The sequence below is a fragment of the Spermophilus citellus genome, assembly GCF_964194105.1.
Source record: "Spermophilus citellus genome assembly, chromosome: 11".
Taxonomy (NCBI): domain Eukaryota; kingdom Metazoa; phylum Chordata; class Mammalia; order Rodentia; family Sciuridae; genus Spermophilus; species Spermophilus citellus.
Window position 1 is genome coordinate 78036905 of NC_138192.1, and position 27376 is coordinate 78064280.

General features: G+C 37.9%; 1 protein-coding gene and 1 long non-coding RNA gene across 10 annotated transcripts in view; one reads left to right on the forward strand and one right to left on the reverse strand.

The window, feature by feature from the left end:
* LOC308631251 overlaps positions 1–27376 on the forward strand; it is a 930091-nt gene that overhangs the window by 276046 nt on the left and 626669 nt on the right. The window lies entirely within an intron of this gene.
* The window catches only part of CHN1 (chimerin 1), a 187427-nt gene that overhangs the window by 5567 nt on the left and 154484 nt on the right, over positions 1–27376 (reverse strand). For 8 of the 9 annotated variants that reach the window (XM_081260669.1, XM_081260670.1, XM_081260676.1 and 5 more), the window contains 4 exons: positions 19800–19884; positions 6841–7014; positions 5689–5766; positions 2630–2767 (listed from right to left, as the gene is read on the reverse strand). In XM_081260669.1, coding sequence (XP_081116795.1) covers positions 2630–2767; positions 5689–5766; positions 6841–7014; positions 19800–19884 — 475 coding nt within the window. Of the gene's footprint in view, positions 1–2629; positions 2768–5688; positions 5767–6840; positions 7015–8630; positions 8754–19799; positions 19885–27376 lie in introns of those variants that run through there. The other variant, XM_081260677.1, reaches the window with a different exon arrangement.

Consider the following 27376-nt stretch of genomic DNA (forward strand, 5'->3'; position numbering starts at 1 on the left):
TCCCTACACTGTCCTGCCAGGAGCTGTCCTGTGGGAGTGTAGTTTCACAGTGATCAGGGAGCGTCTGTTAATGCCGGCTTATTGAGTGTGCCCTGTCAGAAGCCCTGTACCATATGAATTTAGATTATGTAGAGAGGTCATGCCTTTGTGTTCCAGGGCAGCAGTGTCTCAGGGGGTGGGGAGCAAGAGGGATGGGCTGGGCAGACCTAGACTGCACAGTGGGTTCAGAGGGGAATGTACAAGGCACAGCAAGGCCACACAGCCTGCAGACAGGATGACCTGGCCTTCTCCAAACTGGCATCTCTTTTCATGTCCTATGGCCTCTCCCTCCCAGCTTTGACACTGAGTGTCTCCAAGGGAGGCTGCACAGCAGCAGAGATCCACTGGCTTTTGTAAAAGGAAGTTTCAACATGAACTCTGATTCTTTTGTTGGCAAAGGATGCTAATAAATGTCAGAGACATTTTTAGGAGTTGAGATAAGATAACTGCACTGGGAGGGGTCATTCCAACTGTCCTTCACTTGGAAGGGCTGCTTCCTCTTCCTTCCTCTTTCCTTATTTAAGTTTTCCTGGTCCCATCAGGTGGGCCAGGCAGTGTGCACAGTGGACAGAGCAAGGGCTTTAGTAAGAGGCAGAAGTGGGTTTGATTGCCAGGGGTACTTCTAACAATGTGAATCAGATTTCCTTTCCAAATGGCACCATGGATATAAAGTGACTGGTCTGATTCATGGCACCTCCTATGTGCTCTGTGACTGTTAACATCTCTTTCCTTCCTTTAAGACATGGCTATGTCTATGTATCTAAAGAAAGAAACAGACTCCACTGCTGGAAAAGACATGTGCAAGGACATGATGTCCCACAATGTCATCACTGTCAGACGTGCACCATGCACATTCATATTATGTACAGGTTCTATGCCAGGCTTTTTGGTGTTGTAGAAATCACTTGTTAAAATAGATGAAATTGCAATAAGGAAGCATTTCTACCTTGATTTAGGAAAGCTACTTTCTTATGTGATTTTAAAATCTCTCTGAGGAACAAGACAAGGGGGCTTTGCTGATTTCCCACAGGAAAGCTGCCTCAGAAATAAATCCTACAGCAAAGGCAAATGGTTTGGAAGAATAATAAAAGTGGAGATTTTCCTCAGTGACTAGGGTAGGTGTGGGGAAAGAAGTAATCTAGAACTGTGGGGCCAAAGGCCTCGAAATCCAGCAAGGAGCTTTGGATGTTCCCTGCATAAGGCAGTCATGTGGGGTCCAGAATGGGTTTCAATCACTGCTCTGTCCTTTGCTCCCTGTTGTCCTTGGCTTAGGCACGGAGCCAAATTTTAGTTTTAGTCCCAAGCTACACAGGGATAGAACACTAATACAGTCCACTCTGTGCTGGGCTGGGGTCAGAGCAAACTGGACAGAGCAGCCCTTCCCAGGGGAAGTTCTTTCCAGGTTAGTGCCCCGACTGAGCATCTCTCTAGGGAACATTTACTCCACAAAGCAGGAGCCCATTAGCTTCCTCCGATGATCAGCACCAAGATGAGAGGAGTTAAATCTCTATGGAGGAGACCTAGAATCATTTGTGCTGTCTAACTTGTAAATCAGTGTCAATCTCATGGCGGTTCTCCTCATGAGAGCTGACCTGTGAGAAACGAGGGCTCCAAGAACCTTACCACAAAAACTCTCAACCAAAGCTCTGAATGTGGAAACTAAAAATCAGGACAAAGGAATTTTGTACTTTAAAACTTAGAAGTCAAAAATCAAATCAGAAGCTGGTGTGGTGGGGTGTATCTGTAAGCCTAGCTACTGGGAGGCTGAAGTAGGAGGATGGCAAGTTTGAGGCCAGCCTGCGTAACTTAGAAAAGACCCTGTTTCAAAATAAAATAAAAAGGGCTGGGGTTGTGACTCAGTAGTAAAGTGCCCCTGGCTCAATCTCCAGTATTAAGGGGAAAAATGCAAATCAGTGTTACTAAGGAAGTGATATTGTTATTTAAAGATGAAGACAACATATGGTTTTTAAAAAGAGTAATGCCAACATTTAAAATCTGTTAAAATTTCCCTCGTTAGAAAGTGAAATGTGAATTACAGGTATGATTTTTACAGCATAAATAAAATTTGGCAAGTGAAACCTTACTTTTTTTGGGCATTTTTATATTAACTGGAATTTTTTTAAAAAGTCCCCTTGATCTAAATTAGAGCTCCTCAAAGTCTGATTTGCAGACCAGGGCTAGACTGTGAACTGTCAGTGGTCAGCATTAGCTCATACACATATAGGGTAAGTACAAAAACTGAGAATAAGAATCGAGAAACAGTAATTTTGATTTTTGTTGAACGAGTCAGTTGGTCTTGCTTTTTAAATTACACTTTTCTACTTGTATTTTAAAAAAGAGTTGATTCATATCTAACGTATAAGCTTATTTGGAAAATTAGTACATTCCAAAGAACCTTCTTATGGTAAAAATCACAGATAATCTGTATTAGAGAAAAGTGCAATTTTTTTGCAAATATATTAAACCATGGAAGATGTGAAGGAGAAATATTTCATAATATATAGTTAAGAAACTCAGCAGGAAGACCAGGAGAAGAAGTTACCAAAGGAGGCAGTTCATAAGTCTTGGGGACATATGCATGCATACTTACTGGCAGACTCTATGAACTTAGGATAGGCATCATATGTGATGAGTGGAATTGGCAAATCCCTGAAGTACAGTTTAAGTGCACCAGTGATAATGTTGATATCTTCATACATGTTCACAGAAATATCTGCTTTCTCACCATCTTTTGAGGATATTAAAAGAAACAAAAGTAAATATCTAGACTTACTGTTTTAATACATGACATTTTTTTGTACATGATTAGATATTAAAAAAATGCTTCAGTTTTTAACATCAACCTCAGTGTGCAGCCATGGCACATACCTATAATTCTATCAATTTGGGAGGTCTAGGTAGGAAAATTTCAAATTCAAGATCAGCCTCAGCAACTTAGCAAGACTGTCTCAAAATAACAAATAATGACTTGGAGGTATTGGGGTTGCAGCTCAGTGATATAGTGCTCATCTCGCATTTGTGAAGCACTGAGTTCAGTCCTCAGCACCACATTAACAATAAATAAATAAAATAGAAAGCATTGTGTCCATCTACAACTAAGAAAAAAAAATGACTTGGGGTATAGCTCCATGGTAAGCACCCCTGGGTTAAATCCCTTGCACCAAACAAACAAACAAACAACAACAACAACAAAAAACCAGTCTACAACATGACTGTTAAATCCCCACTGTAAGCATGTAAGTGCTGGGGTCTTAAGGACTAATGACCAATTTTCAGTGAAACAGAAAATTGTTTTAAAATTTTCTCTTCTGAAGTTACTTACTTTTCCACGCTTAATTGTGGAGGAGGGAAGCTGCAGAAGGCTAAAGTGAAGAAATTCCCAGGGGAATAAAGCGTAAGTACTTTCCCCCCTATTTTATATGAAATTTGTGAAAAGGAGCAGCAGAGAGGTACTCCCTATTATGAAAGACCCCTAGTGCAAAAGGCCCCCTTCATTACACAGCAGGCTCCCACACATAACATTTGGATCTTGCCTGAGCATGGGGGCGGGGGAGGCAGTGAGAAGTAAAAAGCCAAAATTAAAAAAAACAACAACAAAACTCTTTAATTGAAGTTACAAGAAGAGAAGGCATTACAAAATCCAAGCAGACTCTGAAGGTGCTGCTAGGCCCTCAGATTCTTAAGCAAGGCTGTCTTCTTCAGAATGGTCCCTTCTGCACTGCCCTGTATTTAGTACTTTACTTTGTTATAAAACCTGAATTTTCACCTACTAAAGACTTAATTAGATCTATTCTGAGTTAGATCTTAGGCTAGATTTATTTTATTTCACTTGGCTCATGAAAGATTTCTACAGACTGCAAAGTAGCCTTTTCACTGCTAAAATCTCAAACACTGACAACATCAAAATTTTGTGAGGACTTGGAGGCACAGGAATTGTCACTTACCGTTGGTGGGAATGCAAAATGCTGCAGCCACTTAGGAAGACGGGCAGCTTCTTATATTACCATACAATCCAGCAATGCACTCCTAGGTGTTACCCAAAAGAGCTGAAAACTATTGTCTACACAAAAACCTATGCACAGGTGTTTACAGCAACCTTGCTTATACTTGTTAAAAACTGGAAGTGACCAAGATGTCCTTCAATAGGTGAGCCAATTTACTATGGGACATTCATACAATGCATTATGATTTATCAATAAAAAGAAATGAATTATCAAGCCAGGAAAAGATATGGAGGAACTTTAATAATTCAACAGTGTTAGGCCATCAATTCTAACAAATATACCACACTAATTCAAGATGTTAATAGTAAGGTAATTGTGGGCATGAGGGAGGGGTTACATGTGAATACTCTGTACTTTCTGCTCCATTTTTCTGAAAACCTAAAGCTACTTAAAATCCAGCCTCTTTAAAAATTGCAAATACTTCAGTCTTTTAGACACTCACAGTTGTGAATTTGATCGTCAGTGTCCTTCTTTCACACTTAGGTTAAAATCATGTGCAATAGCAGTACAAATTGGGATAGAGTGCTTTCTGGAAACAAGGCAATATAGATTTCTTCACTGGAAGGCATTAGGCAACATGTAAGTGCTGGGTCCTAAGGACCTGGAGAAGGGGCTGAGAGAGCCCAAAGGAAGGCAGAAAAATGACCAAGGCAAGGATCACATCTATCAAAATTTTTACTAAGGAAAAAGAGGAAAGTTCTCCTCTCGTCTATAACAAGGATCCTGTTCAAACATCTACTAGTCATTTTTTCTCTAGGGAACCTTCTACTATTCCAGTAAATCTGTGGGAAGCTGCCGTGTTCATGATATTGCCGTCCGCTCTCCTTTCACTTATTACTCTCCAAGTGATGGCACATGTACTGTTGTTGTTGTTATTATTATTATTATTATTATTTTTGCTACCCATATACAGGCAATTCCTGTTCTTCAAGTTATTGTGTAAGTGCATAAATAGTTCTTCTTTGGGGAAGGAAGCCTCTTCTGATTTCTAGCATCCTTCACCTGTCTTAGCATATCATGTTCCCTCGTTACTAATATTTTCCTTTAGAGCATTTATTAAAATAAAACCAATAACCACCTTATTCCAGTACTCAAAGGAAAGATACATTGGAGAGCCATGGGAATAATTCTAAATGTTATTTGAAAAAGTAAGCCCCACTGAGCATCTCTGACTGACCCCTTCCACAGTGAGGAGGTCCTACTCCGGAAGCTTCTCAGTTCCTTTTAGCTTTCTGGCCCTAACACATGAGCCAAAACTTGGATCTCAGCACCCAAAGGTGCCCAGGGAAGCATGGATGCCAGCAGACTGACTGAGGCCGGTGACAGCTGAGGCCTACAATGACTAGATCCTCCCCACCTTTCCTCTAGGTTTTTGGTATATTTAGTTGATCTGTATGTCTTTTGGTGAACATGGACCAACCATGGATACACAAACCATAGCAATACTTTAAAAATTTATGCTTTCTCACTCTGAAATTTGACAGTTGACTGCTTAGAGCTAATACAAAAATTAACTGTAATTTAAGTCTTCTTTTGGGCATAATGATCATCAGTGATTCAGAAAAACAATGCAGAAAATACTTTAGAAATTGTGATGTTTTGGCATAGTAACTGTCTGAGTTAATGACAGTGCTGAGGAACATACCTCTGTCAAAGGCCATCTTGACATCTTCTATTAGGTCACTAAATCCTGATACTCGGTATAGTCCTTCAGAATTAAGACCTATAAAATAAGTACATAAGTAAATAGAGGAAGAAACAAACCCTGGGCGCTGCACCTTTATTTTATTCATTTATTTACATGTAGTGCTGAGAACTGAACTCAGGGCCTCACACATGCTAGGCAAGTGTTCTACCACTGAGCCACAACCCCTGTATCCTTCTTTTCAAATTTTAACTTCTCTCCATACTTCAGGCTGGGGAGGTAATACATATGAAAGAAAAATAAAATAGACATGATTAGAAACCTTTTCACATTTTTCTTTTAAAATAAAGACATTTTCTTCACAGATATTTAAAATTCTGACCTAGACAGGCACGGTAGCACATGCCTGTAATCCCAGAGACTCAGGAGGCCGAGGCAGGAGGATCATGAGTTCAAAGCCAGCTTTAGCAATTTAGTGAGGCTCTAAGTAACTTGGTGAGACTCTGTCTCAAAATAAAATATAAAAAGGGCTGGGGAATGTGGCTCGGTAATTAAGTGCTCCTGGGTTCAATCTCTGGTTAAAAACAAAAAACAAAAACCAAAAACTGACCTACTATGACCTGGATATTTATAATTTTGTTCATTCTAATTAGATCAAATAATGTTAGTCTTAAGGGAAATAATGCATCACCTCAATTACACTATAAATTATTTTACATAACAGAAAAATGAGATGAACTGTATTTCTAGGCCTGTAACAGTTTTTTTCCCATGTGGGAAAGAATAATTAATCAGGGTGCAGTTCTAGTTTTTTGGCCTTGGATAGTTTTAATAGGGCATTTATATCTTTGCTTCTTGGATATACAAAGCAAAGTCTGAAAAGTGAATTTATCTGTATACATCTACTTTTGCAGACTAGAACCACCATCTATGAACATATTTTTAAGCATATTTTTCTTAAACAGGTTAAATGTACCTTGAAATCAAGCTGTTTACTTGTTAATTCATTCTAGACTTTGAGATCATATGACATCCTGAAAGCATTTCCCCCAATTTACTGAAGAAGACAGCACTGCTGTGCACTGAGGAGTGACATCAGGAATTGCAGTGTGGTGATTCAAGACTATCATGGCCCATGCCAAAGGACCTCACCTCTAGACTCGATCTCCCTGATGCACATGTCCACCACCATTGGCCGCTTAGTGATGTGGGCTTTCACGAGTGTTGTAAGGTCACAGCTGTACACCTTCTTCACATGCTTCAAGTCTGGCTTACAGTCATTTGGAACCATCTTGGAACACTGCTTATGAACATTCAAACCACAATCTAAGAAAACAATTTTAAAAAAGGAAAAATTCATTATTATTTATAGTTTTGAGCATCTTACAGTGTCTTTTTTAGCAAAAGACACTCCAGCTTGAATGAGATTTCAAAGAGAACCAGTGTCAAGCATTCCCTTGGGGTGCAGAAACAATATTCCCTTCTTTCCTCTTGGAAAACTTTGTAACTGCGGAGGCTAGAATGCTAGCTCAGGACTCATCATTTACCTGCCATATGACCCCAGGAACATATTAGAGGAAAAGAAAATAAAAATTAATAAATGTCTAATTAAATGTTTACATTTAATAACATTGTGCCTAATAGCAATGCAATAGTTTGAATATGTGTGTTTTCTATAAAACTCACTAACAGTGTTGACAGGTGGGACCTTCAGGGGGTACTAGGTCATGAGAGCACAGTGCTCATGAGTAGGTCAATGCTGCTGTGAAAAGGGCATGTGGATGGTCCTCTCTCTCTTGCCATGTGAAGACAAAGCATCTACCTTCTCTTGACTTTCCACCTTCCGCCATGTGAGGATGCAGCAAGAAGGGCCACACTAGGTGATGGAACCTTGATCTTGGACTTCTCAGATGCCAGAGAAGTGAGAAATCAATTTCTGTTCTTCATAAACAACCCAGTCTGTAGTATTTTGTTGTATAGCAGCAGAAAATCAGTTGAGAAAGCTAACTAAAAATCAATTTCTTTAAAGTTACGTAAAAACTATATTTAATGTAAATAGGCTATATTTCAATACATTTGATATGACTGGACCTCCCAAAGAATATCCAGGGCCCTCTTAAAAACAGTGTTGCTCCTATTTATACCTATTCACAGTCCTTTCTAGATATGAGATTGTATGTAATTCATCTAGTCCCTGAGAATAACTATAACTTATGTGTTACTTTTATCACTAGTTAACATTTATTAGGGCTTACTACTGCCAAGCATGGCTCTAAGTGCTTTATATTTATTATTTTATTTAAACTGCAAAAGCTCTATGAAATAGAAACTTTTCTCCTCAGTTTGTATCTGAAAAAACCAAGCACACAGGTGTTAAATAATTCACCCAAGGTATGTAGTAAAGATGGGATTCAAGCCTATGGATAATTCCAGAGTCCACATTTTAAATACCTATCATATTGCCTCTACTGATGTTATTCCTTTGTTTTATAATTTTATTAGGCTATATAACAACTTCTATTTTTTTTTTTTTGGTACCAGGGATTGAACCCAGGGGTGCCTAGCCACAAAGCCACATTCCCAGTTCTTTTTATATTTTATCTAGAAATAGCGTCTCACTAGGTTACTTAGGGCTTCACTAAATTGCTAAGGCTGGCTCTGAATTTGCAATACTCCTGCCTCAACCTTCAGAGTCACTGGGATTACAAGCAAGTGCCACCACACTTACATGGGCTATATAACTTCTAAAATGCCAGAACCCAAACATTTTCTGATTAATATTTTGAGACCCTTTATTTTTCAGCTAGCATATGGTGAGATTTTAGAAAAGATAAAGAGAAATACAAATATTTCGCAAAATTAGACTGAAGAGTGATAAACTATAGCTGAATAAATAATTCTACTAAAATAAATGTCACTTTTTGTTCTTAAGTTTATAAAACCTTTATGTTGAACTTTTGCAAAGCCAGTCCAAGTAGGGTAAATACAGCCAGGTCTTAATCAAATCAATTTGAAAACTATACAATGCCATCATGAATGTGGTCTTTGGGTAAGCTTCAGTTCTGCTTGTTCTTCCTGGGAAAGAGTGGGGCACAAAACACATCTCAGAGAATTGTTATAAAAATGACTAAGCCATTGTGTTCAGATGCTTTGCATATTGCACAACTAGACAAATGCTGATGAGCATTATTATCATTACAAGCTCTGGTAAAACTTATTAGCTGCAGTCTAGTTATTAATGGATGTAACAATACGAAGAAAATTAGACAACCCATAAATGGAATTGTTTCTTCATTTCATGTTAGACACGGCCAAAAAAAGAACTTCAAGCCTGTGGCACCTGAGGGAGTTCATATGTATGTCTCCCATGTGCAAAGCCAGGGTAGGTGTGGAGGGAAGCTGGGTTGATGTGTAAGTGAACACTCAGGAGATGGTATCACCTGTTCTAATTCTGTCGAAACACCACCACCACTGCTTCTTTGGCTATAAAAAGGTTTCCGGAGTGAAGAGTTCAATCTATACTAGTTCAAGAAATGATGCGGCACTATTCTGTATGGTTAAATGAGGTCCAAATGACTATTTAACCACAACTCAGATTCCTCTTGATATCTGTATTAAATATATAAGGATTCTGATTCAGTCATAAGGTAAAGCAATGACAAAAATGTGCACCTAAAAGACCATCTTTCTCCGAAACATTTTAATGTTTTAGATAACTTCTATAGTTTAGAGTTTGGTCTAGAACCTATGAACTGTGTTGATTTTGAGTGCATGACTCAAGCTTTCTGTGCCTTCATTATGTAAAATGGGAATAATATCAGTGTTAGAGTTCATGAGGTTTGAATGTTAATATATGTATAGTACCTATATATAATAAATTGTGTTAGTGATCATGTTTCTATTTAGAAGAATGAAAAAGCATTATAAGAGGACTTTTCAATGTAGTAACCTGAGGTTGGTTATGTCATTGTCATAGTCAGCTTAAAGTTAGAATCCAAGTTGAAGTCAAGGTCAATTCTATGTTTGTCAGATGTGAATGTAAGATCCTGAAAAGGGATTGGATAACTGAGGATACTGACTTCCACATCTGCATGGTTCTTAATGATTTCATTTACATAAACGCATCTTCAAGTAAGTAATGTACTATTTCTCTCTGTTTTCACCAATTTTAGAGAGCTTTCATTGATTATTTTTTCAAATATCTTTGGAATCTTACTCTTCATTCTCTTCCATGGCTCCAACAACATAAATATTACATCTTTGTTACCATCTTGCTGGTTTCTGAGGTGCAGGTTGCTTTTAAAACCCTATTTTCTCTCATTTGTTTGAGTTAAATAATTTCTACTGACCTGTCTTCAAGGTCATGGACTGTTCCTTGGCTATCTTCATTTTGCTATTCAGACCATGATCCAATGAGTTCATTTCAGTTATTACATTTTTCAGTCCCTAAAATTCCTTTTGGCTTGTCTTTTTTTTTTTTTAAATCTTTATTTCTTTTCTGACAATTCCTACTTCTTTTTCCATTTATTTCAAGAGTGTTCATCACTGTCTGCTGGAACATTTTTATGTTAGTTGCTTTTCTTTTTTGGTACCAGGGATTGAACTCAGGGGCACTTGACTACTGAGCCACATCCCCAGCCCTTTTTGTATTTTATTTAGAGACAGGGTCTCACTGAGTTGTTTAGCACCTCACTTTTGCTAAGGCTGGCTTTGAACTCACGAAAACGTCCCTCAGTCTCTGAGCTGCTGGGATTATAGGTGTGTGCCACTGCGCCTGTCTAGTTGCTTTTCTTGACTAATTCCCACATCTATATCATCACAATGTTGGCATGTGACAACTGCCTTTTTTCAGTTAGTCGAGATATTCTGGTTCTTGGCATAAGAACTGCATTTTAGATATTTTGAGTGTTGTTCCTACTTAAATTTTCAGTTTCAGCAGGTAGTCAACTTCTTTAGATTTAGAATGAATGTCTGGGCTCACTTTTGTAGACTATGAATCTTTTGTAGACTATGATGTCAACCTAGTTAAAAAAGCCTTTGGGTTGCTATTTTTGCCTCCCTCACTAATATGTTATCCACATGATGGGGATTCTATTCCACATTATCCATAGTGCATCACCTAGTTATTGCAGGTATAGTGGAAGTCAGGGCTGTGCCTAAAAATTCGACTGGATAGCAATGCTGTTTTGCATGTAATTACAGAGTGGGCAGGGAGGACAGAGTTCTGATCAGGGTCTCAGCTGCTTCATTTCTGCAGGTCAGAGACAAAAATAGCTCTGCTCATAGACTTAGGCTGAGAGGGTGCTAGTTCTACTATAGGGTGTGAATAAAAGTCAGGGTCCTACCCATAGGTTCAGCCAAGGAGGGGTGCCACTTTCTTACTGCAAGGTAGGGATAGAGGCTAGTGCTCTGCCCACAGATTCACAGAAGAGCATGCCCTACTACCTTAGGGTAGGGTTGGAAAACATTGCAGCCACAGACACTGCTGCTACTGCAACCACCGGGGAAGGGTAGCAACATGTTTTTTTTTTTGTGGTATTTACCTGGAGAACAGTAGGTAAGGCTAAAGGTTTTGTCTTGCTGGGCTACCTTTTCCCAGTGCATTGGCTTAGGAAAACCAGACTTTTCTGCTCTTCCTGCCTGTTGCATTTATGGGTTGTGGGCTTCCACAGTGTCTAGACTGAGATACATAGAGGTACAAAACAACCCAAATAAACAAACAAAAAACACTATGAGGGAACTCGCTGCTGGGTTGTTCCTGGAGTCCTGAGGTTCCTATGAGTCTTCCTTATTTTCTCTGACTTTTAGAGACCTTCACAGTTGATGCAAATTTCTTGCTTAGGGTCTCTTTTATTGTGTGTGTGTGGAGGGGCAAGGGGATGGTTATAATTACTGGAAGAAATAAAGTGAAATACATTTATCCATCTTGTCCAGAACTGGAAGAACTCTTACATAGTGCTTCAAAAAAAACTTTGCTAACTTAAAAGTTAGCAAAGTTTCCTAATTCAATAGTAGTGTAGATGTGCTTCACACTTTCAGTCTGTACACATAGGCCACAGTTCAGGTTGGAAAGGGTCCTTGGTAACAATGTATTTCACAGATGAAGACAATGAGGTTCAAAGGTACTAAACGAGTTGTTCAAGTTCTTCAGGGAGCAAAGTGGTAGAACTGAGAGGAACTGCTGATGCCAGCCTGTGCTATTCCCACTGAGTCATTCCTACTTCTTTTGCCAGTAGTACACCATGTACTTTGAGGTATTTTTTCAGCATTGAAGATGAATTTGCTATTTTTAATCTCTTATTTGATAATGTGTGATGTATCTATTGTCATATGTACTTAAGTTTTAAAATATTGCTACATTTTACCTAAATGAGTCTTCACTTATGGATGATTGAATCTCATAGGACTTCTACAAAGCCTAATCATTATATTTTTGTTTTGTCATATTTTTTCCCTATGCATAAACTGTAAATGGAAATCCAGTAGAAAGTCAAACAGCAAAATTTTGATGCATTCATATAAAAAGTCTGAGTGGCACAATAGTCTGATATTAACTTTTTTCCTTTACATGTTTGGAGACATTTCTCATTTTAAACATCAGCAGGCTCCTAAACTTATTTGTGAATCAGTAAAAACTGAATAAAGTAAGATGACTGAGCTCAGATTTAGGTATTTAAGGAAAAGGGCAATGTTTTCTGAACTAATATTCCTTTTCCTTTGAATAATATAAAAACCCTGGGAAAATATATTATGCTCAATTTTAGCAATAAATTTCAAGGCCAAAGTTTTGACTAGGTTGAATATGATGAAGTCCTTTAGAAAACCACATGATAGGAAGAAAGCATTAAAACAAAGCAATTTTTTTTCTATCTTTAAATTAACAATGCAATACAACAGTCTTGAGCCTGCCCTGAAAACTGCTGCTGCAGGGGCTAGCAGTATATCAATATTTCATTTGCCATTAAGATTTTATTTGGTTTTCATAATTATTTATTAAAGTCATATAACTCCTATATAGTTCCATTTCTTCCAGGGAAGTTCTACACTATAAATGGGGGGAAAGTCCATAGAAGATTTCATTTGTTGCATCTCTTGGTTTGGCAGGTTATTTTATGTTACCATTAAACCACATTTTCCCTCTCCCAATCTCTCAAGTTAATAAGCACAGAATAAACATATGAAAGGAGGAATAAAAAATTTGAATCATCCTATTCTGCATTTAATCAAATATTTCAATTACTCAGACTACTAACATCAGGCTCTTTTCCTATTTTCTGGGGCCTGATATTTCTAATACATACATACATATACATAATGCATATCTAGAATAGAGACCTATTTTTTGAAGTTAATTGCTGATATCATTTATATTCTACTGATAGGATTAAGGGAAAACATAATTACGGTAATGTATGTTTTGAAAGGAAGGATAATTATTTATTCTTTTCTATGCCTGTTCATTTTTAAGTAATTACAAATAAATTTTACTTTTTGGGGCGTATAAAACCCAGGGTCTTGCACATGCAAGGCAAGCACTCTACTATTGAGCTACACTTAAAGCTAATGAATTTTATTCTTAAATGTATCTCTTATGTTTACCCCATAAAAGTAGAACAGCTCATATTTAAATTTGCATCACAAGCAATGAACTTTCATAAGCAAAATCAAGAGGAATGCCTTGTTCTTTGACATATTTATGAAAATATTGCTTTCAATAAAAAGGGGCTACATGAAACTTAATTCTTACCAAATTCTTATTGACTTACAAGGACAACTGTGCTGAAGTATAATCAAAGATGTAATAAAAAATATCACTACGTCTTTCTTCCACCTAAAAATTAAGTCTTGTGTACTTGAAATACTAGGTTTTATTTTTAGGAAAAAACTGCTATTTCTATTTGGGGGCAGCAATGATAAGAATACACTGAAAATATGAAGCCATCTCAGTAACTAATGCTAAGTTGAAATGTTGGATTTAAAATAATGATTGGGGGCTGGAGATATAGCTCAGTTGGTAGAGTGCTTGCCTTGCATGCTTAAGGCCCAGTGTTCAATCCCCAGCACTGCCAAGAAAACAAAACAAAACTTAAAATAATGATCATCATTCTTAATTTATTGTTAATATTCTGATAAGGCTAAAATAAAAGCATTTCAGGAATGCTGGTGGAATAATGGTCTTTTCTGGGAAGGGACAACAATCTCAGTGATTATATAATAATGATACATTACTCTAACCTATAAGCTTACATTTTATAAAGAAAGGAAAAACAAAACAAAACCCCAATTGGGAGAAACTAATTGATCTGAATGACCATCCTTTGATTCTTACTTTTTAAAGGCTACCTTCTTGGGTCATAAATAGGTTAGCAAGAAGAACATCAGTTCTGCAGATAGTCCCTTGCAGTGAGACATTAATTTACCCACCTTATAGGAGACTACAAGAGTGAGGCTTTGGCAGAGGAGATGGTTTATGCCTCCTATATCACCCTGGTGTTGCTGGGTCTTGAAAAGATCATGCAATGTAATGATTAGAATTTCCATGAACATCCCTGTTGCTCCCTCAGTTGTCCTTGGCTGAAGTGTGCTTAGTGGCAAGCCTCCAGCATTCAGTCCTGAAAGGGCAGCTTGCCTGTCACAGAAGTAACTGGATTCAATGTGATTCCTATAGCAATACTGCGGACCAGATGGTTTGGACAGCACCCAATACTTTTAAAAAAGAAAAAAAGGTGTGGGTGTGAAGGATTCAAAATTGTACCTTTTGGCCAACACTCCCTTAAAAATTCCTGACAGCTGGGCATGACAGGACATGCCTGTAATCCTAGCAACTCAGGAGGCTGAAGCAGGAGGGTAGAAAGTTCGAGGCCAGCTGAAGTAACTCAGCGAGACCCTCAGCAACTAACTGAGTGAGACCTTAGGTATATAGCTCACGGGTAAGACACCCCTGGGTTCTGTCCTCAGTTCAGAAAAAGAAAAAGAACCAGAACAAACCAAGATGTCTTAGGGATCAAAAGCAGATAAATACATCTATTGTTTTACAGGCAGCAGTTCTACCATTTTTCTTTGGATATAATGTCTTCAATGTTTAACGGCTGTTGTATTAGTTTCCAATTGCTGCTATAACAGATTGCTAAAAAATCAGTGGCTTAAAACAACAGGTATTTATTACCCTTCAGTTCTGGAGGCTGGAAGTTCAAGATCAGTTTCACTGGCCTAAAATCAAGGTGTTAGCAGGCCTTTGTTCCTTTGGAGTCTTCAAGGGGACAGTCAGTGGCTTCACTTGCCTTTTCTATCTCCTAGAGACCACCTGCGTGTCTTGGCTTAAGGTCCCTTCCTCCATCTTCAGAGCCACCTGGATAGCATTTTCTCTCTTCTCAGAACACATCACCTTTTTGTGACTCTCAGTCCTTTTGCCTCACTAAGACACTGTGACTGTAATTACACTGGGTCCACTCTGACAAACCAGGTCATTTCAATATCCTTAATTTAGTCTCACCTGCAAAATTCCTTGTGCCCTGAAGGGCACAGGTTCCAGGGATTAGGAAGAGGAAGTCTTTGGGGACCTTTATTCAATGCCTACCATAGTGAATGTGTGTTCTCTCTTTAAATTCCTAATTCTTTGCGTTGTTTTAAATAACTTAAATGGCTCAAAGGACAGATGAGTCTCAGAGTCACTTCAGACCTAAGAATCCCACTGTCAATCCAAATGTAATCAGTTGTCAAAGAAAAGAGAACTAATTCAAATCTTGACTCCTCTGAGGTTTTTGTTTTTGTATCGGGGATTGAACCCAGGGGTGCTTTATCACTGGGCTACATTCCCAGGTCTTTTTATTTTTGAGACAGAGCCTCATTAAATTGCTGAGTCTGACTTCAAACATGCGATCCCACAGCCTTAGCCTCGGAATTTGCTGGGATTCCAAGTGTGCACTAGGCCTGGCAACCTCTGAATTTTAAAACGTGTGCTTATATTACATATTATTATTCAAATCCCCCCAAACAACAATAAAATGAAAAATTCCAAGGCTTTTCCTTCGATTCTTGCCCTTCACTCCCAGTAAGAGGCAGAGGTTATGAGTGTGGGTGGCTGTGGGGAGGGGGCTGGATCACTGTCATTCTCCTTTCCCACAGTTATTATTGTGAGAGATGATCCAAAACATTCTTTCAAACATGATTCAGGATTGTAGTGTATCACCACAGATTATTCATGTATGTGTTGTACTAATTCTCTGCTGATGGCTGACGCAGAACGCCTATGTAGATGGCCTTCACTCTCTCGAGATATAAATGGCACACATTGTTACTGTCCTGAAAGGAAAGCTTATAAGGTAGTGATGGTCATGAATTGCTTAGGAAACTGTTGCGGAGTGTCAGCTGGTCAAGGATGTCTCAAAGAGCAAACCAGGCTAATGGAGACCCTTATTCCTTGAGCAAGCAACTTTTGCTTTTGAAAGATCAGTTCACTGTTTAATGTTAATCTTTTCTTCCTGCTTTTCCTCCCTGCTCTGTTCTTAGTTGCTCTCATTATATCAAAGAAGACATTTGGTATTTGTTTTTTAGGGATTGGCTAGCTTCACTAAGCATAATCTGCTCTAGTGCCATCCATTTCCCTGCAAATTCCATGATTTTGTAATTTTTTAGTGCTGCGTAATACTCCATGGTGTATAAATGCCACATTTTTTTTTATCCATTCATCTATTGAAGGGCATCTGGGTTAGTTCCACAGTCTAGCAATTGTGAATTGTGCTGCTATGAACATCGATGTGGCAGTATCCCTGTAGTGCGCTCTTTTAAGGTCTTCAGGGAATAGTCCGAGAAGGGCAATAGCTGGGTCAAAAGGTGGTTCCGTTCCCAGCTTTCCCAGGAATCTCCATACTGCTTTCCAAATTGGCCACACCAATTTGCAGTCCAACCAGCAATGCACAAGAGTACCCTTTTCCCCACATCCTCGCCAGCACTCGTTGTTGTTTGACTTCATAATGGCTGCCAATCTTACTGGAGTGAGATGGTATCTTAGGGTGGTTTTGATTTGCATTTCCTTGACTGCTAGAGATGGTGAGCATTTTTTCATGTACTTGTTGATTGATTATATGTCCTCCTCTGTGAAGTGTTTGTTCATGTCCTTGGCCCATTTGTTGATTGGGTTATTTGTTTTCTTATTGTCTAATTTTTTTGAGTTCTTTGTATACTCTGGATATTAGGGCTCTATCTGAAGTGTGAGGAGTAAAAATTTGTTCCCAGGATGTAGGCTCCCTATTTACCTCTCTTATTGTTTCTCTTGCTGAGAAAAAACTTTTCAGTTTAAGAAAATCCCATTTGTTGATTCTTGTTATTAACTCTTGTGCTATGGGTGTCCTATTAAGGAATTTGGAGCCCGACCCCACAATATGTAGTTCGGAGCCAAATTTCTTCTATCAGACGCAGAGTCTCTGATTTGATATCTAGCTCCTTGATCCACTTTGAGTTGACTTTTGTGCATGGCGAGAGAAAGTGATTCAGTTTCATTTTGTTGCATATGGATTTCCAGTTTTCCCAGCACCATTTGTTGAAGATGCTATCCTTCCTCCATTGCATGCTTTTAGCCCCTTTATCAAATATAAGATAGTTGTAGCTTTGTGGATTAGTCTCTGTGTCCTCTATTCTGTACCATTGGTCTACCCGCCTGTTTTGGTACCAGTACCATGCTGTTTTTGTTACTATTGCTCTGTAATATAGTTTGAAATCTGGTATCGCTATACCACCTGATTCACACTTCCTGCTTAGAATTGTTTTTGCTATTCTGGGTCTTTTATTTTTCCATATGAATTTCATGATTGCTTTATCTATTTATACAAGAAATGCCATTGGGATTTTGATTGGCATTGCATTAAACCTATAGAGAACTTTTGGTAATATCGCCATTTTGATAATGTTAGTTCTGCCTATCCATGAACAGGGTATATTTTTCTATCTTCTAAGATCCTCTTCTATTTCTCTCTTTAAGGTTATGTAGTTTTCATTGTATAAGTCTTTCACCTCTTTTGTTAAGTTGATTCCCAAGTATTTTATTTTTTTTTGAGGATATTGTGAATGGAATGTTTTTCCTCATTTCCGTTTCAGAAGTTTTGTCGCTGATATACAGAAATGCCTTTGATTTATGTGTGTTGATTTTATATCCTGCCACTTTGCTGAATTCAGGAGGGAAAGGGAGAAAAAAGGGAAATTGCATGGAAATGGAGGGAGACCCTCATTGTTATACAAAATTACATATAAGAGGTTGTGAGGGGAACGGGATAATAAACATGGAGGGAAATGAATTACAGTAGATGGGGTAGAGAGAGAAGATGGGAGGGGAGGGGAAGGGGGATAGTAGAGGATAGGAAAGGTAGCAGAATACAACAGTCACTAATATGGCAGTATGTAAAAATGTGGATGTGTAACCGATGTGATTCTGCAATCTGCATTTGGGGTAAAAATGGGAGTTCATAACCCACTTGATTTTAATGTATGAAATATGATATGTCAAGAGCTTTGTAATGTTGTGAACAACCAATAAAAAAAAAAAAGAAAGATCAGTTCACTTGCCTTTAGAAAACCAGGAGGAAGACTGTCTTAATACTATGACTCTATCAACACTTTCCGCTCCACACTGTTCTCTTCCAGTCAAAGGCACACCCACAGCCTTTGTAAGGAAGCCTCCTCATTCTGACTCCCCAGAACTTAGCCAAAATAATAAGGTTTTCCTCATGGACTCTCTGAAACTAGACCCTGAGCCTTGATGGACTACTCTGCCCAGTTCAAAGTTTATATTTGCACCCTTCTTAACCCACTCTCCACAGCAGGGAGTGTCCTAAGCTGGCCGGCTAATGATGTGTGCCTGGAAACCTACTAAGCCCTAGTGATGTTTAGGAAATAATAACTGAAAGAAGAGTGACTTGAGATGTTTACATGCAATGCACACTGTACTTTGCTATTCAAAGAAAATGTTTAGAAATATGAAAAATCAGGCCTCAGAAATTTCTGCACATAATGGACAACAAAAATATTCCACTTAAAAATCATGCCACAAAAGAAATAGAGATATTTGCAGTGGTAAGTCTGTTACTACAGTTACCATTTTGAAATAAATTACTTTTAGTGTACTTTTTTAGCATAAAGTTTTATGCTTAAAGACATGTAAGAAGATATTTTAGTTTTATAAATTAGATAGCAAAAAGAAACTTTGATGATCAAATACTATATACTTAAAATTTAGATGATCATTTAAAGCTTATGTTAGAATATAGAGTAGTTTGAATAAATGGCCAATATTAAGTATATTTGTTCTATACAAATAAGTTTCACATATCAATAACTACTTCATTTCACAAAGTTTTTCAACAAATCCCTCATACGTGTGTATGTGTGCATATATACATATGTTAACAGAATGAAGAAAATAACATTTATTGGGGTTAATTAGAATTGTAATCTGGGAAAACACAGATTCAAGCTGTCTTAAAAATGTGCTCTTGTATATGTGTAAATCTTAAAGCTTCTCAACTCAAATCTAAAATATGATGGTCATATTTTACAAAAATAATTTGATATATTCAAGATTTCAAAATGTCATAAAATATTAGTGACTAAGTTGTTTTCAGAATTTGGTAGTCATCTTTCAAGATAAAGTCACAGACATTTTTTTTTAAAAGATTTGATTTAACAAAAAATTTAGTAAGGACAATCCAGCTTAGCAAGTTATCTTTAAGATTCAGTTTCCAAGGCAACAATCATGGGTCCTGGTACACTGCTTTTTTAAAAAACCATTTTTATAAATTTAGTTACTGCAGCATCAAAGGCAAGTATTAAATATAACTGCCTTACTTTTATCTCCTTTTGTTGGGCTTTTAAAACAAGCTAACATCTCTCTCTTCAGTGGACTAATACTAGACTAGATTCCTAGTCTTCTGCCCATCAAATGCCAAGACAGTTAAGGGCAAATACAATTTTAATTTCCAAAGTGGTGGCCTGAGATCGCAGCCACCCACATGTGTGCTGGAGTGAACAGGGACCCAGTCTGTTGTAGGTATAGATGGATCTCCCAGAGCCTCGCAAATCGCTTCACAACTGACTCCCTCAGAGGAGGGCAATGCTCTTACCTGCACATTTCACTCCCTGAGCAATGAGGCCCCACATGAAGTTGGCACAATATTCACACCAGTGTGGTCCTCGGAATGTATGGACCTGAAAAAGAAGAGGCGAAGTGGGGAGACAGGAAACACAGATGAGGAGACACTTTCACATCAAAGCCCTGATATATAAGCCAAGTTAGTACTGAAAAGGCAATAGGGCTACATGTAGAAGAGCTTTGGTTGAGAGGAATTAGTAAGTAGTTACAATGTTTTTCAGAGCTTGAATTCCTCTTTGTTTTAGAAGTGGTGATAAATCAAACCAATATTCTGCAATTTACTGTGGAAAACAATTTTTATGATAGAATTTTCCAAAAAGAGTCTCCTTAGGTCCAAGCAGCCTCATCTATGTGTTACACAAATTCTGGCATTTCTGAGTACTATGACATGAAGAAGGATAAGAAGCAATATCAAGTATGTTTGGATTCATAAGGATGGGTCACAGATGGTAAAGGTGACCCTGACTGGTCACAACAAAATCATCAAGAAGAGCAATTTCTGTTCAAAATGCTTAGCATTTATGTTGGAAAAGAGAATTAAAATATTTTAGAAACTGCAGAAGCTATAGTTAATCAGAAACTCTTAGTGATTATTCACTGTTCATGCCAACTCAGAAAGGTTTTATTGAATTTGATTCCTTTTTCCCTAAGAAAGGAATTCCCAAAGCAGAAAGGATCTTAAAAATGCTAAGATACATACAGATTTTTACATACAGAAAAAGAAAGTATTCTAGTTTAACTCTGGTGAAAATTTGCTAGGGAAGCAGTGAATTCAAACCCTAACATTAAAGAATAAGAGAAAAAAATCTTGAATAATATCACTAACAATTAAAGATTTCTGAGCACACATTGACTGAAAATATAACAGAAAAATGAAAGAAAAGGAAAGTACAAAGAAGTAACTAATAGGTATCAAAATAAATTTACTCAAGATGATGTCCTCCTGCAGAAAGAATAAGAGTAAAAATCACAAAGTGTGAGAAATATCAGTCAAACAGCTACTGTACATAATGCAATTCACAGCTAAGACTGTCATTTTTTGGTAATTGTTATATTAATATTATTGACTAGATCTTAGAAACCAAGTGATTCTAAGATGTGTGTAAGTTATATATATCTTATTTCTTCAAACTTGAGAGGCCATAATGTAATGTACCATTATTTTACCTTTAGTAAAAACATGCCAATTAAATTACAAATAACTCATGATAAGATAAATTCCAATTTCAGGATGTTAAGATGTAAAATAAAATATGCTTATTAAGAATCAGTGAAATATGGTTTATCAGAATTCAAAATACTGCTATTGGCCAAAATATCCAAATAAGGGTGCAGTGGATCACGAAGAATTCATTCCAGGTAGGTGTATGTGACAATGTGCCAAGTGAACTCGAGTACAAAATTTTATGCTAATTTTGAGAAGTAGCCATAAATCCTTCTGTCTTTCATGGAAAAAAGGTCAGGAATGCAGACACAATTGCTCGCTTCTGGATTGTTAATGATGTTCCAAGTCTGTATATTGAAGGCATTTCCTGGAGTTGCTGAAGCAGAGCCTAAGTTCAATAGTCATATTCTGTGTGATGTTCCTGTGCTTGTCTCTATTCCTCAGAGTGAATATAATTGGATAAAGTGTGCAATCCGAGGGTAACATGTGAAGTAGGTAGAACTGACTCATGCAAAAACTTATATAGTCATGGAATCATTAAAGAATTGTAAAATTACTTTTAATAGAAAGTCTTTGGGATACAAACTGACCACATTTCGGGATAAACCAGCATTACTTACTTCATAAGATGAATACAAATGAAGTAAAAACAAAAACAGAGTCTCAAGAATTATCTTGCATCTGCCAGTGATCTCATGTAAACTGTCTTAAAGTTACAATGGGAAGTGAAAATAAGAGTAGATAGTGCTTTGTTTGTTTTTACTTAAACAAAAAGTCTTTTGGCAAACAGCATTGACTACTGAGATGTTATTAGAAAACTCACTTCCTTCCTCACCTTCCCGAAAACAGTGGCAAATGTGGCATTCTGAAAAGCAACGGAACATTTCTTCATATTACATTTGCTATAGAAAGGATTTTAATGATCTGCAGGAACCATTCTTTTTAATTGCAGGATGTATACATATCACAGAAAGCAACTGTTAGGAAATTTTTATTTATGTATTTGATTCTTGGTCAGCTTTTTAGGGGAGTGGTAGTGGGTATTGAACCCTGGGTGCTTTACCACTGACCTAAATCCCAGTCCTTATTATTTTTGATTTTGAGACAGGGTCTCACTAAGTTACTGAGGCTGGCCTTGAACTTGGAATTCTCCTACCTCAGCCTTCGGAGTCTCTGGGATTACAGGCATACACCTAGCCTGGCTTGGACAGCTTTTTAATTTTTTAAATTATTTTTTTAGAATAAAGGCATCTTGCTATTAGTGGCTTTTGTTTGTTTATTTGTTTCCCCTCTTATTTATTTAGAAGGCAACTTATGTAACCCTTAGGAAACTGTCCTAGAGATAGGCCTCGCAGCACCAGAAGTTTACTAAACTATTTGTATAACAAAGTTAACTGGATCCTCTTTTGAACTGTTGTTGTTCTGTGGCCTCTATGTCTCCATGCATGACACTGGGCAGTTTATAAATTTGCTTATTGTAGCTTTTTTGTCTTCTTTATTCCCCCAAGGTCTAATAATGAGGGTGTGGAGACCCATGACTGGGAAGGACGATATTAACAGATGCAAAAGTAGAGGAACAGGTTTGGAAGTGAATTGGGGAAGAGGATGGTAGAATGAAGGGGGAGGGGGTACAGCTGATTGAGGATTAATGGGAAAGAGGAGGTCACTGATGAAGCAGGCTCCCAGGGGTCAAATGGAGACAGGATCCAGAAAGTATGGTTAGTGCTGAACAGGAAGAGTTGGGGGTAAGAGACAATGGCTGTGCAGGAGTGCTGGGGTCCCCATCTCTGAGAGTGTGCACTGGGAAGTCAGTTCTGTTAGAAGCAAATGAAGAGTCTGGGGAAAGTTGACACTACCATCATACCACACCAGCCAAGAACATTAAAGAAAGCATGAAGTGGGCTGGGTGGTGGCTCCGTGGCAGAGTGCTTGCCTAGCATGTTTCAGGCACTGGGTTCGATTCTCAGCACCACATATAAATAAATAAAATAAAGGTCCATCAACAACTAAAATATTTTTTGAAAAAAGAAAGCGTGAAGTGACATTACTTACAGAAAGGGTAATTGCTCTATATTTGAGCTATATCAAAATGTTTCATTTTATATTGAGTTTTATATTATCAATGATGTCACATACTTTACCAACTCAGGAAAGATATCATAAAAAAAGCAACTGCACAAATTAACAGTTTAGGCTGGCTCTTCCATCTGGAGGATATTGTGTTAAGTGAATAAGTCAGGAAAAAAACAAACAAAAACCAGAAACAAACAAATACTGCATGTCCTCATGTACAATGGAGAAACAATAGAAAAGTTGATCTTACAGAAGAGGTAATTGTGGTTACCAGGGGTTGAGGAGATACAGGATGATTAACAGGTACAAGGGTGTAGCTGGAGAGGAGGAAAAACTTCTAATGTTCTATAGCACAGCTGGGTAACCACGGTTGACAACAGTAGACTGTATTTCAAAACAGCTAGTAGAGAGGTTTTTGATGTTCCCAACACAAGGAAATGATACCGTTTGAGATGATGGATGTGCCATTACCATGATCTGATCATTACACACTATACAATGTATTGAAATAGCAGACTGTACCCCATAAATATGTGTAAGTAAGTGTCAGTTAAAAAATAGCTTTATGGGCTGGGGTTGTGGCTCAGTGGTAGAGCACTTGCCTCACACGTGTGAGGCACTGGGTTCGATCCTCAGCACAACTTGACTGCAAGTTCGAAGCCAGCCTCAGCAAAAAGCGAGGTGCTAAGCAACTCAGTGAGACCCTGTCTCTAAATAAAATACAAAATAGGACTGGGGATGTGGCTCAGTGGTCGAGTGCCCCTGAGTTCAATCCCCAGTATTAAAAAAAAATGCTCTTTAGTTATTCTGTATCTAGTACAAGTAAAACAAGTGTTATTTCCTGCAGTCAAGTCTGTGGGCACTGACATTTGCTGATAACTTTGTTTACTAGATATGGTTGTATTTTAATTATCTGTTTTAAAAATGATTCAAAATACAATGGGCATTCAAAATATAATTATTATTGCACCTTAGGGACTCTTTCTGCTTAGGAGGATGCTAAGAAAGGAGAAGGGGGGACAGAGGGGTAAGGAGGCCTGGAATGGGTCACATGGAGTATGGGGATTTGGACTTAAAACTTGATACCTTACCAGGGAATGGTCAGAATGGCCTACCTACAGTAGAGGCCCATCAGAGATCTGGTCAGTGCTCAGGGAATCAAAACTACTGCATCTTTTACAATATACACAACTAATGGAAACTCACTGTGTGATACAGAAACTCATCATTTTGTCATTTTTACAGTATTTTTAATATTAAAGGCCCTAAATTTTTGTGTTTCCCTAAGTCTGTTTTAGTTTTCCTTTCACTTCTCATTTTCCATGGCTGTAAATTTTTTCATATTCCTTTTTTCCCTTTTCCTATCACAGTTTCTTAGTTGTGGACCAGAAAATGTAATAACAGAATTTTGCTTGCACTGGATGTAAACCAAGAAAATGTTCCATCTGCCTCTTAAAAGGCCTTTTGAACAATGAAGAATTGGCTCCTTGCCTGTGTTTCGTACAACCAATGCTTATGGACAGTGATCTTGTGATGAATGAGACACTAGCAGCATCTTACTTTATTCTATTTCTTCCACCAAGTCATTACTGTTTCTTACAAGCAGAAACTACCTCTGCTTTTATTATTGACTGTACCACTTTAAAGACACACTGGTTTTGGAAGGTGGGAGAGGACCAAGTCCTTTGTAGATGGCACTATTTTTTTCCTTACTGGTATTTAAACAAATCATTCCATCAATTTACAAAAATGGTTTGCTTTGGGGAGGGTATTTTGTTAAGACAATTCAAAAGAGCAATCAATGCCAGTATGTACAATGTAAGTGAAATCAGGGACAGTACCAAAGAAAGCAACCTTATAAGTGGGCCACAGATATTTTTTCTAGGCTACCTTGACAAATGAAAGTGACAGTATACAGCAGGAATTACACCTTAATGAACAAAGGACATAACCAACTAGTTTAAAAGCCATCTCCTCTTTTTTTTGCAACTGGAAAAAAATACAACTTTATTATCATGGCACTTGGGATTGCTTTTTGCCTGAAACAACTCCTTTCCATGTAATAACTATCAATTCATAAGAAAGGCTAGATTACTGAATAGAGTCCAATCAGTGATGGCACTGGTCAGAACCAGGCTGAAAAGAACAGGGTATGAGGTGGAAGGGATACTTAGGGGCTCAAGGACACAGGCCAGTGTCACATCTCCCGGGCACTGACCTTGGTAAAAACTGCAGCTATTCTCAATTGAGTCTGCTGACCAAAATCCTGGGTTATATAAAGAAACTAACGCACTTGGTACTCATCACGTTTATAGCATTCACACCTCCAGTTTGAATGCCAATAAGGGAAACAGAAAAAAAAAATCCATGCTATGGAAAGATAAATTCAGGATTGTCTTCATTATCCCTCCAAACCAAACACCCTCCCTTGAGAAATAGGAATAAATGCAACAGCAATGGAATATGCTTGCAAAGCTTGCTGCAAGTGTAAATCATGGTGTTGGACATAAGAACATGTAGGGGCTGGGAAACTCTGCTTGGAAAGGTGGCAATGACATTTCAGCTGCAGCTTAGTTGTGTTGGTTCTCCAACATGGTATTGGGCCACGAAGAGAGAGAACAGGTGATCAAAATCAAAACTAAAGGAAGGTAGGTAGCAGAGAGCTGGGCAGGAAAGACCCTCCCACCCCCATTTTTATCTTTAGGGCAACCAGGATGCACTCTTTTAAGTGACCAAAGGCAGTCTTTCTAGATGGTTTTAAACTTTTTGATTCATGTGATGTGAAAAATGCATGAAATTGTGTAAGAGGTCATGCAAAAAATGTGGGAAGAGTACTTAAATAGGAGTGTCTTTGTAGCAAGGTGATATCTTCCTGCCTGTTGTTTAGTTAAATTTAATCAAGACTACTGGCTGTAACTCTTGAGAAAAATCTATAGCAAACACAGTGAGGTTAAGTAGAGTTAAGTCACCAGCATTGATATTATGCTGGCCATTCTGATGAAATGGGGGTGTAATGTGGTGACCACGGCAGGAAAGGAAGAACTGTGCCAAGTACTTGCTGAAGCATAGCTTTAGGCAATGGTTGGAACTGCAGGTGCTGGGAATAGGAGGAGGAGCACAGTCAGTGGCCAGGAGTGGTGAGAAGTGAAGGAGACGCTGGATGGCTGGAGCAGGGCCCAAGCACTGTCACCCTCTGTGAGGAGCTGCTAGGAGATGATCATACAGGGGAGGATTCGTGGGTCTCTGTAAGGCACATACTTAACTGTGCAAGTTAACACAGCCAGAAGCATCACTTTGATCAGGATGACAAATAACAGAAAATTGGTGATCTAATGTTTCAAGAGTTCAAAATTGAGGGAAATGCCTTAAAAGCCTACTGGACTTCCATTGGCCATACCACAAATAAATGAAGTCCTGAGCTATGAGAAGTAATTACAGGGAAAATATTGGCCAGACTATAATAACACTGGTGTTACTATGCCAGCATGGCAATTATTAGGGCAATATAGTAGTATGGTTCTCCTTCCACATGAAGAACATTTTGAAAATGTTCTTTATTAAATGGTGTATGAAACACTACTACTTTAAATAAACATGTAGATAAATAATGAATTATCAATTCCACTCATGAGAACGCATCCACTATAATTTGATATAGGGTCTTACTTATAGAGTTTATTTATTTATTTGTTTGTTTGTTTGTTTATTTAATGAAGTCCTTCATGATCTATCCATTCCCCCAGGCAATGCTATGCCAGTGAAGGAGAAATACCTCTACAGTTAAAGCCGAGTTGCTGCAGCACAAACACAGTGAGGTTATAAGTGGGCCACAGATAGTGAACTGGCTCAGAATCATATACAACCATTTTAACGCTACAACACAGACAGACATGGTTTCTGGTGCCAGTGTTCTGTTCTACGCTGAAAGAGTGGTTATCAATTTGAACTAGAGTGTTTTGTTTTTCTGTGGATTTTTCTTTTTTTGGTGGTGCTGGGGACAGTATCATCAATTTGAAACCCAGGCTTCAGGAAGTAGAAACATCAAAATTCTCAAAGCAATCCTTTTATCTATTTTTTTTTGGATCATGTGACAAGGTACAGATTGTATAACAAAATATAATAATTACAACAGGAAATTCAGAAACACTTTTCATTTCAAACTATGGATGTTTAAAGTTTTATAAAACCTGTAATTTTAATTTCTTTAAAAAAATCCTTTCTTCTAATAGTTTTACCTCTAAATTGAATCATACTAAAGGCTTTAAAATATCAAATGTCATAACCTAAAACATTTCTTTGAAAGTCAGCTT